General features: G+C 39.0%; 1 protein-coding gene across 7 annotated transcripts in view; it reads right to left on the minus strand.

The window, feature by feature from the left end:
* LOC131053738 (ubiquitin-like-specific protease 1D) overlaps positions 1 to 12,020 on the minus strand; it is a 163,058-nt gene that overhangs the window by 95,935 nt on the left and 55,103 nt on the right. For 6 of the 7 annotated variants that reach the window (XM_057988380.2, XM_057988377.2, XM_057988378.2 and 3 more), the window contains exon 8: positions 11,689 to 11,791. In XM_057988380.2, the coding sequence (XP_057844363.1) occupies positions 11,689 to 11,791 (103 nt within the window). The remainder of the gene's footprint in view (positions 1 to 11,688; positions 11,792 to 12,020) is intronic. The other variant, XM_057988376.2, reaches the window with a different exon arrangement.

The following is a 12,020-nucleotide window of genomic DNA, read 5'->3' on the forward strand; positions in this document are numbered from 1 at the left end:
GGGATAATTTTAGTGGCAGTTGTTGAAAATAATAGCTAGCTCGGATACCTGATTATTGCATTATAAATACAAAAGTATTATCTCTTATGTAAAACAAATTATCTTGGGCTGGACCCAATCATGTAACGTGGAGGCAATCAATTGTAACTTTGGGCTGGACCCAAACTTGTAACATGGAGACACTTAATTTTAGCTTTGGGCTGGACCCAAATTTGTAACGTGAAAGGCAATAAATGAAAATAAATCAATAAATTAGGTGCAAGCCGACTTGAGAGTTGGCGCCAAAGATAGGATATAAATATAACAGCAAACAAACTCATTAAACAATCACTTTATCTCATGCAAATGTTATCTGCTCTCCAAGCAGCGATCTCTCCTTCACTCAAGCGAACTCATACAAGTCTATTGTGCGAAATCTTCAAGGTTGATTGTGGCAAAGTAGTCAAAGACCCTCATACAAACTTGAGAAGGACTTCTATTGTGTGAATTTGACCTTATACATCTACTGTTGATCCTCCTATCCATCCGTTGTTGATAAGGGCTGCAAGCTTCATTGATATATTGAACAGCAATCTGAGATAAGTGTATTGCCTTGTAATTGCCTACATTTGAGATAATACATATTGTGTTTGAAACTGGGTTTTTCTTCACCTCCAAGAGGGAGGTTTTCCCAGGGTATTGGTGTCTTTTGTCTTGTGTTTTATTGTTGTTACTGTTCATTCACAGTCTGATTATAATCTAATTGCTTAAATTAACATGGTATCAGACCTTTAGGTTCATTCAAAATAATCAGATTATGAGTTGTACTTCACTTTCAGTTTGCTGTTTTAGTTTTGCAAGATGGTTACAGGTCTGAAAGTAGAGGACAGACTTGAAGGTGCCCTCAATTTTACATCATGGAAGGTTCGTGTCCTCCTTGCTCTTGAAGAATTGGAGTTGTTACAGTATGTGGAAGACAAGGATCTGACTGAACCTTCGGATCCGGAAGAACTAAAGCAATTCAAGAAGAATGCTCTCAAGGCAAAGAAGTTCCTTATTGATTCCGTGAAGGATCATCTTGTTCCAGTTATCTCCAAACTGAAGACAGCCCAAGAGATGTTTAAACATCTTGAAGGGATATATGAGATCAACAACATCAATCGGACACTTACATTGAGGTAGCAACTTCTTCAAGTCAAAATGAGCAAAGGAGATTCAGTCATGTCCTTCTTCATGAAGATTTCAGAATTGAAGGACCAACTCAACGCCATTGGAAGCGAGGTTGTGGACAAGGATATTGTCATGATTGCTTTGAATGGTCTTCTTGACTCTTGGGATCCTTTCATTCAAAGCATAGGTGGAAGAGCTGAATTCCCTTCCTTCGATCGCCTCTGGTCAGATTGCATTCAAAAGGAGTCACACCTTGTTGCCAAAGAAATGCATAAAGGCTCTCATGAAGGAGGTCAACATGTGCTTACATCTCAACATGTTAGAAGAAAGGGAGGCCACTGGAAGAAGAACAGCTTCAAAAGAGATAGAGACTTCAAACTTCCTGCTTTCGATTCAAGGAAGAAGCCAAGGGATCTTTCACGTGTGCATTGCTTCAGATGCAACAAGTTTGGACATTATGCCAAAGAATGTTAGAATCCGCCCATGCAAGGAGAGGCCAACCTGAATGAAGTTGCAAACTCAGAGGATAATGAAGACTATCTCTTCATTTCTGCCTTGCCCAGCAATGTGCCAACCGATAGTAACACTTGGTTGATAGACAATGGTGCATCTAGATACATCACGAGATATCGAGAGCATTTCTCTGACTTGATGGAGAAAAAGTCCAACCTTCATGTGGTAATTGGTGATGATGCTCAGTATTTGGTAAGAGGTTTTGGTAGCACTTCTTTAAATTTAGAATCCGGCATGTCCTTGCATCTTAGCGATAATTTATTTGTCCCTGGAATTAAGAGGAATTTAATTTCTATTTCTGCCCTACAAAATAAAGGTTATCAAATAGCATTTTCTAAGGGTAAAGTACTTGCATGGCCTAAGAAATCTAGTATTAAATCTGCTTGTGTTATTGGAAATAGATATGATAGTTTGTATAAGCTTTCAGCTAACCCCATTCGAGCACTCATTCATGAAGCTCCTGAATCTAGCAAGCTATGGCATAGAAGGCTCGGTCATCTTCACTATCAGGCACTTCCTTCACTTGAAAAGATGGTTAAAGGTATGCCTAAACTTAATCAATTTCATGATGATGCTTGCAAGGGTTGTGCATTAGGTAAGAACACTAAAAGTCCATTTCATAAAAGTGAAAGTAGAGCTAAGGAAAAATCAGCACTTGTTCATTCTGATCTATGTGGACCCATGTTTGTTCTTTCACCTAGCGGATTTCTATACTATGTTACATTTATAGATGATTTTTCTAGAAAGACTTGGATTTACTTTCTAAAATCTAAAGAACCTGATGAAGTGTTAAGTAGGTTTAAAGAATTTAAAGCTCTAGCTGAAAACATCTCTGGTAAAAGGATTAAAGTGTTAAGATCTGACAATGGAGGTGAATACACCTCAAGTGGCTTCAATGACTTTTGTCTAGAAACAGGAATTAAGAGGGAGTTCTGCGTTCCCTACAATCCTCAGCAAAATGGTGTAGCTGAACGAAAGAATAGAGCCATTGTTGAAGTTGCCAAAGCTATGATTCACGATCAAGACCTGCAGACCTTCTTATGGGCTGAAGCATCCAAGACTGCAGTGTACATTCAAAATAGATGCCCTCACCGTGTCCTGAAGAACATAACTCCCGAGGAAACTTTCACTGGAGTCAAACCAGATATCAGCCACCTAAGGATCTTTGGAAGTCCTGTCTATGTTCATGTGCCAAAGGAATAGAGGACTAAGTTAGAGCCTTCCGAGAAAAAGGGTATCCTTGTTGGATATAGTGAATCTTCCAAGGCATTTCGCATCTACATTCCTGGTCAAAGGTACATTGAGGTAAGTATGGATGTCACCTTTGAAGAAAATATTGCTTTCAAGAAATCTAAAGGTTCTCTTATTGATAATGATAAAGAAGTCAATGCTAATCAAAATATGGATATTGATACTAACCCTGATATTCAGAGGGAGTCTATTGAACCTCCTGAACTTATTGAGCATGATGATCCTCCTGAGCCTCTGGTTCCAACTGATGGACCTAGAGACATTGCAGTTAGCAAGAAAAGACCACTTCGGGTTAGAAGCACAATTCAAGATGTAGAAAAGTTTGCAGCTCCTAGTGGCACTTTCAGAGAAAGTAAGAGACCTCAAAAGCTCTCCAACTATGCTGCAATGATGTGCAACATCAATGAGGCTGAACCATCCAGCATAGAAGAAGCCATGAACCAACAAGCATGGAAGTTAGCTATGGACGAAGAGTATCAATCCATCATCAAGAATAATGTCTGGGATATTGTGCCTAGACCTAAAGGTAAGTCTGTTGTTTCTTCCAAATGGTTGTTTAAAGTTAAACATGTTGTTGATGGTAGTATAGAGAAATATAAAGCTAGATTTGTAGCTCGTGGCTTTTCTCAAAAGAAAGGCATAGATTATGAAGAATCATTTGCTCCTATTGCTGGATATACTTCCATTAGAACTATTATAGCTATTGCTGCAACCAAAGGTTGGAAATTACATCAGATGGATGTAAAGACTGCCTTCCTTAATGGTGTTATTGAGGAAGAAGTCTATATTGAACAACCTGAAGGTTATGAGACTCATAATAGAGAAACTCATGTGTGCAAGTTGAAGAAAGCTCTCTACGGCCTCAAGCAAGCTCCTAGAGCTCGGTATGAAAGAATTGATAAGTACTTAGTTAGTTTAGAATTTTATAAGAATGATGTTGATCCTAACATTTACTTTATAAAGTATTTAATGGTGAAATGCTAATTCTGGGTCTATATGTAGATGATTTATTTCTAACTAGTGAAGATAGTCTCATCATTAGGTGTAAGAAAGAATTAGCTACTGAATTTTATTAAAATAATACTTTATTATTTTATTATTAATGCTCAATATTGTAAACTTAGTGTAAATATCTTAATAGGATCTTGCTCGATCTTATTGGCAGAAACTTGCCCTCTTGTAATTCTTTGTAATCCTATTTATTGAGCATTTGCTCATTGTTTATACATTCAATTTTTTACCAATTACTTGCATAACATGGTATCAAATCCTTGGTTATTTTCGAAATAATTTTTCAATTAAAAATTCGTCATGAATTTTTTAACAATTTTTTTTGAAAAATTTCTTTGTTTATTCGAAATTACTACTGGTTTGTGTGGATTGGTCGAGGGTTTTTTCGCGTCATTCTTTCTGCTCATGAACAATGACGTGATTTAAAATCGCGTTTTGTCTTCTGCAGTCTATTTCCGCGATTCTGTTTTTTGGCAAATCGTTTTGGTTGCGGCTACTAGGGTTTTCAGCTATTTTCTGCCCTCTCCTGCGACCCGTCTCTCTTGCCTTTCGTGCGACCACGCGATGTAAGTTTTTTCCCGCCTGCAATTTTTTTCAGCCATTTTTTGGACGGAAATCTGCATTTTCGACTAGGGTTTTTTCCCTTCAAATCAAGTAGATTTTTTTTCCGATTGCAGATTCTTGGTGGGTTTTTCGATATCTCAACTAGGTCATCGTCAGAATTTTTGGGGTGCCTGGATTTTCGTGCCTCAATTTTTGAGCCAGCAGATCCAAATTCTGACAACAGATTATTTTGGGACTTTTCACAAGGATTTCTAAGTTGTCTTCGGATTTTTCTAGGTCAGCCGGAATTTTTTTTCTTGAAATTTGTGCCAATCGTACTTCATTTTTTGAAGTATGTACCTGCATCTACCTTTGTTTTTGCATTGGGATTCAAATTTTTTGAATTCCGAGCCAGCACCTCTGCTCAGTCTTTTCGTTTTTTTGTGCATTGGGAAATGTGCAAGATGGCGTCATTGACCAACTTGATGTTGGAAGGCAGTTAGCGATTTAATGGGAAAAATTATAACACCTGGAAGCAACGCATGCTGACTATTTTTGAATATCGCTGCCTGGATAATCTTGTTTTGGACAAGGAGTCCCGTCCTCAAACACCTGGAGTTGACTAGGACAAGTTTGATGACCGCAATCGAGAAGCTGTTATGCTTCTCAAGCTCTCTGTTACAGATGACCAACTCCCTCAGATTCCTTCCCGCAAGTCAGCTGCAGAAATCTGGAAGCATCTAAAGGAGTTGCATGAGACATCCGACAAGAGTCGAGCTTTTTTTCTGAAGAATCAGTTGTTCTCCATTATGATGGATGAACGCATGTCCTTACAAGAGCATCTTACAAAGATTAAGGACATTCGAGATCAGCTCGAAGCTATTGGTCGGAAAATAGAGAAAGAGGATATGGTAGTTATCACTTTGAAAAGTCTACCAAAACCGTATGAGCACTTTATAGAGACTCTCAACATTACTTCTACTAATGTTGATCTGAAATTTCCAAAGTTATGCACCAAACTTCTGCAGTAGGATCGTTGGAAACAACAATTTGGTAGCGGTGCTACTTCAGCCTCCTCAGAACATGCCTTTGCTGCCAAATCCTTTCACAAGGATAAAGGCAAATCTCAATCATCCCAGTCTTTTCAGCAGAAGGGCTCTTCTCAGTCTCAGGATGGTTCCAAGAAAAAGGTGCAATGCAATTACTGTCACAAATTTGGTCATATGATCAAAGATTGTCGTACCAGATTGGCTTCCGAGCAGCGGAAGCAGGGAGGGTCTCAGCCTAAAGCCAATATTGCTGAGCACACAGAGCAGAAAGAGTCTGCCTTTTATGCCTTCATGGCTAAAAGACCTGCAGATCATGTGAAGTCTTCTGCCTGGTACATTGATTCTAGTGCTTCTTGTCATTTCACTCACAAGCGTGACTGGTTTGTTGAGTTCTCTCCCTACACTGATTTAGTTATTTTTGGAGGTGGTGAAGAGTACATTGTTGTCGGCAAGGGCAATGTTCAAATACAGTCTGGAGGGAGGAATCTCATATTCCTCAATGTGTACTATGTTCCTGGTATGGAACTTAACCTCCTTTCTGTCAATTAGATTATGTGGCATTCTCCTCAGCTGGATGTTGTTTTCAGTACACATAAGTGCTCGATTGTTGATCGTGCTTCTAGCACTACTATAGTTGTTGGCATTGAGGATCATGGTCTATATAGACTTGTGGATACAGATGATTCTCTTGAGCATGCCTTCGCAACTAAATCTTCATCTATCAGCAATCTTTGGCATCAACGATATGGTCACCTGAACATTCATTATCTTGCACAGCTTGTTCGAGAAGACTTAGTACATGGTCTACCTGATATTCAGACTCAGAATCATCACGTTTGTGAAGCTTGCCAGGCTGGGAAGCAGCACCGGACACCGTTCAAGGATGGTGACTCATCGCGAGCCTCTAAGGTACTGCAGCTGGTCCACGCTAATGTATGTGATCCTATGAATACTACTTTTGTTACTGGGTGCAGGAATTTCTTGCTTTTTGTTGATGATTTCAGTCGTAAAATGTGGATGTATTTCCTTAAGCACAAATCAGATGTGTTTACTGTATTTCAGAAATTTAAGGCCTTAGTAGAAAAAGAGTCTAGTTCTTCTATTATTACTCTTAGGTCTGATAATGGGGGGGAGTTTTGTTCTTCTGCTTTCTCTACTTTATGTGATACACATGGCATAAAACGTCAATTAACCACACCATACACCCCTCAGCAAAACGGAGTTGTAGAACGTCGTAACCGCACCATTACAGAAATGGCTAGGTCTATGATGGAACATAGAAACGTTCCTAAGAAATATTGGGCAAAAGCAGTGTTCATAGCAGTCTATCTTCTTAATAGGTCACCGACTCATGTTGTTAAAAATAAGACTCCTCAGGAAGCATGGTCTGGTCGCAAACCTAGGAACAACCATTTGAAAGTTTTTGGCTCTTTAGTTTATGTGTGGATTCTTGATGCCAAGCGCACTAAGTTGGATTCCAAGAGTCAAAAGCTCATGTTTATAGGGTACAGTGACAACCATAAGGCTTACCGACTGATTGATGTAGACTCTGATCGTCTTATCTTCAGTCGTGATGTTGTCTTTGATGAAGAACGAGGACCATTTCAGCTTTCCTCGTCTCAGTAGCATTCTGAGGATCAGCCTTTGAAGGCTTCTGACTTAGATATCTGTCTTCCATTCGGTTCACCTAATGGGAGGGATGATGCAAATTCTGTATTTGATGATGCACTACCTGAGTTTCCTCTAGAAGATGCTAATCTTCCTCCTAATCCTAATCTGCTTCCTCTTCCAGTTATTCCTCCTGCTCCTGATGTTGGCACATCTGCTCTTCGGCCTAAATGGTGGGCTAAGACCATTAGTTCTCTTCGTCCTGATGAGCTCATTGAGGGTAGAACTTCCAAAAATAAGGGCAAACAGCAAAACACAGTTAATTTTGCTCTTATGGCTAACATCCACAGTATCTATGAGCCTCAAACATATGCAGAGGCCAAAGGGATTTCAAAGTGAGAACAGGCAATGGATGCTGAGTTCCAAAGTCTTTAGAAGAATCACACCTGAGTTCTTTCAGATCTTCCTCCAGGGAAGAAACCCATTAGCTGTAAATGGGTATATAAGGTCAAGTATCATGCAGATGGTACCTTAGATAAATATAAGGCCAGATTAGTTGCTCGAGGATTCACACAACAAGAAGGCATTGACTATAAGGAGACTTTTGCTCCTACTGCCAAGATAGAGTACTATTCGTCTTCTTCTCGCCATTGCAGCTCAGTATGGTTGGAAAGTCCATCAGATGGACGTGAAGAGTGCCTTCCTCAATGGTGAATTGCAGGAAGAAGTCTACATGACGCAACCTCCTGGTTTCAAGGTTGCCGGTTCAGAACCGCAAGTGTGTAGACTCTGGAAAGCACTCTATGGACTTAAGTAGGCTCCTCGAGCATGGTACATAAAAATTGATCAGTACTTGGTTGCTCATGGCTTTCAGCATAGTCCTTCAGACAATAATCTGTATATCAAACATTCTGGTAATGATATTCTCTTTCTTGTTGTCTATGTGGATGACTTGATCATTACTGGGAATTCAGCACAGTTGATTTCAGAAATCAAACAGGATTTGTGCAGCACTTTTGATATGACAGATTTAGGACTTCATTATTGTTTGGGTGTTGAGGTTTGGCAGACTGATAGCAGCATCTTCCTTTCTCAGTCTAAGTATGCCAGAAGCTTGCTTGCAGGTTTTGAATGCAAGATTGCAAACCTGCTTCCACGCCTATGGAGACTAGTCTGAAATTGTCAGCCAAGTCTGATTCTCCTCTTGTAGATGAAACACAATTCAGGCATCTAGTGGGCAGTCTCATCTATCTCACTGCCACTAGACCTGACCTCAGTTTTGCAGTGAGCTACATCTCACGCTTCATAACGGCCCTCAGGGTTGATCATTGGGTAGCAGCGAAGCGTGTCCTGTGCTATGTGAAAGGCACCTCGGATTATGGACTTCTTTACACTAGAAGTGACGATCCTAGACTCGGTGGGTTCACAAATTTAGATTGGGCAGGCTCAGTTGATGACAGGAAATCAACCTCCGGATATGTGTTCAATTTGGGATCTGGTGCAGTCACCTGGACTAGTAAGAAGCAGCAAGCAGTGGCTCTCTCTTTGACAGAAGCATAGTATAGAGGAGTTGTTAAAGCAGCTTGTGAGGCAGTTTGGCTTCGTCGAATGCTTGGAGATATGCAAATATCTCAAGTAGGTCCGACTCCCTTGTTTTCGGACAATCAGGGAGTTCTCAAACTTGCCAAGAATCCAATCTTCCATGAGAGAACCGAACATATAGAACTTCATTGTCACTACATTCAGTAGTTGGTTGAAGACGAATCCATTCAGTTGGTGTATGTTCCTACCTTGGAGCAGTCAGCAGATATTTTCACCAAACCCCTCAATCCAAATAAGTTTGTAAAATTCAAGGGGTCTATTGGTGTAGTTGATAGATTGAGCATTAAGGGAGGGTATTAGAATAATACTTTATTATTTTATTATTAATGCGCAATATTGTAAACTTAGTGTAAATATTTTAATAAGATCTTGCTCAATCTTATTGGCAGTTTCTTTTTAGAAACTTGCCCTCTTGTAATTCTTTGTAATCCTATTTATTGAGTGTTTGCTCATTGTTAATACATTCAATTTTTTACCAATTACTTGCATAATAAATTTGAAATGAAGGATCTAGGTCTAATGCATTACTTTCTAGGGTTAGAAGTGTGGCAAAGACCTAATGAAATTATTCTAAGTCAAGGTAAATATACTATTGATATATTGAAAAGATTTGGTATGATGGATTGTAAACCTATGTCTACTCCTATGGAAACTAACTTAAAGAAGTTGAGTATTTCTGCAGCTAACTCTGATTTTGCAGATCCTTCAGAGTACAGGCAATTGATTGGATCCTTGATGTATCTAGTCAACACTAGACCAAATATCTGCTATGCAGAGAGTGCACTTAGCCAATTCATGAACCAGCCAAAGCATGTTCACTCGTTGTCTATGGACTGAAGTATTCAACCAACACAATAAATTTGGAAGGCTACTCTGATTCTGATTGGGCTGGAAAAGCACTTCAGGAATCTGCTTTCACTTGGGTTCTGCTATGATCTCTTGGGCCTGTCGGAAACAGTCCTCAGCACTGAGTACTGCAGAAGCTGAATACATTGCTTCAAGTGTAGCAACTAGAGAAGCAATTTGGCTTCGCAAGCTTCTTGCTGGGTTGTTTGGACAACCTTGGGAATCCTGTTATTTACTGTGATAATCAAAGTTGTATTAAAATGTCTAATAATCCCGTGTTTCATGACAGATCAAAACATGTGGAAACTCATTATCACTATGTTCATCATATGGCACAAAGAGGTGCCATCCAGCTGAAATATATCAGCACTGACGAACAGGTTTCAGATGTTCTCACCAAGCCTCTATCTCGAGTGAAGTTTGAGTACTTCAGAGAGAAGCTTGGAATTGTGGAGAACATAGCATTGACTGAGAGGGAGTCTCAATCTCAGTGATGCAATTTAGTTTGCATCCTCCACCCTTTGCGGGCAATGCAAGGTGGAGTCACCCTTTGCGGGCAATGCAAGGTGACATTGTATCCTTCTCTGGGAGAAGGCTGAGGTGTAAGACCTCTTCCACCCTCTGCGGGCAATGTAAGGTGGATCCATCCTCTGCGGGCAATGCAAGATGGACATCATGAAATGAGTTCATGATATTTATGTGTTTTATTGCAGGTATACTCTATGGAGCTTATAAATTCATCCTTGATGGCAATGCAAGATGAAAGTCATGAATGGATCATGACAAGTAGCAGATATCCTCTCTAGCTAAGAGGGAGTGTTGAAAATAATAGCTAGCTCGGATACCTGATTATTGCATTATAAATACAAATGTATTATCTCTTATGTAAAACAAATTATCTTGGGCTGGACCCAATCATGTAACGTGGAGGTAATCAATTGTAACTTCGGGTTGGAACCAAACTTGTAACGTGGAGGCACTTAATTGTAGCTTTGAGCTGGACCCAAATTTGTAACGTGAAAGGCAATAAATGAAAATAAATCAATAAATTAGAAGCAAGCCAACTTGAGGGTTGGCGCCAAAGATGGGATATAAATATAACAGCAAACAAACTCATTAAACAATCACATTATCTCATGCAAATGTTATCTTCTCTCCAAGCAGCGATCTCTCCTTCACTCAAGCGAACTCATACAAGTCTATTGTGTGAAATCTTCAAGGTTGATTGTGGCCAAGTAGTCAAAGACCCTCATACGAACTTGAGAAGGACATCTATTGGCGAATCTGACCTTATACATCTGCTGCTAATCCTCCTATCCATCCGCTGTTGATAAGGGCTGCAAGCTTCATTGATATATTGAACAGCAATCTGAGATAAGTGTATTGCCTTGTAATTGCCTACATTTGAGATAATACATATTGTATTTGAGGCTGGGTTTTTTTTCATCTCCAAGAGGAGGGAGGTTTTCCCAGGGTATCGGTGTCTTTTGTCTTGTGTTTTATTGCTGTTACTATTCATTCACAGTCTGATTATAATCTAATTGCTTAAATCAACAACTGATTGCTTAAAATTAACAGCAGTAAACAGGTATTCCTTTTGAAACAGCCGTCTAAGTAGTTTCAAACTTTCAAGTGCTAAGAAACAGTTTCTTCAAAAACAAGAGATGGTTCCTAGAGAAACGAGAAAGTTTCCAAAAAATGGTAACCATTTCAGACTCCCTGGTAATGGTGTAACATCTTTTGGCCTAGCTATTCCTATAAAATGCAGGGAACGCCTCAATTCTTGTAGTCAGCTTATGCATAATGGGGCTTTTGTGGTAAAATTAGTTTACAAACAAAATAGATCACAATCCCTAAAAGCATATGTGAATGATTCCACAGGGTGTAAACATAGAAAACATAACTGGAACAGATGATAAAAAGAATAAATACATGAAAAATGTTAAGCAAAGTGGCATTTTCTCAACAAAAGGCATTTCAGCAAGTCCATTAATCCTATGATAGAATTTTCAAATTTCCATTTATTATTTTATGGACAACATTTTTTCACCTTGCAAATCAAAGTTAAGTTGAAGATAAGTGAAGACAGATTAGATTCTAGGCCATCAAAACATACCCGTTCACACAATGCTTCATCCAATTTACTGTAGAAGTATGTATTGAAAAAGTGATAGTTGTTCCTCTGCGTCAATGTTAGTGATTCAGGTCTTTGAAGGTACCTGCCAGTCATGATTTTAATTATTTTATATAGAAAAATGAAACAATCACATTTAAATTTATTAACTATATGTAATGATACAAAGAAAAAATCAGTTAAAATAATTCCCTATGTTTTATAATTGGGTTCAGGTTTGCCAAATCTTTTCCCCAGATTCTATAACTAGGTTCAAGTTGTGTGTTTGTATACATACATACATACATACATACATATACATACATACATACATA

This window comes from Cryptomeria japonica, chromosome 6, assembly GCF_030272615.1.
Source record: "Cryptomeria japonica chromosome 6, Sugi_1.0, whole genome shotgun sequence".
NCBI lineage: Eukaryota > Viridiplantae > Streptophyta > Pinopsida > Cupressales > Cupressaceae > Cryptomeria > Cryptomeria japonica.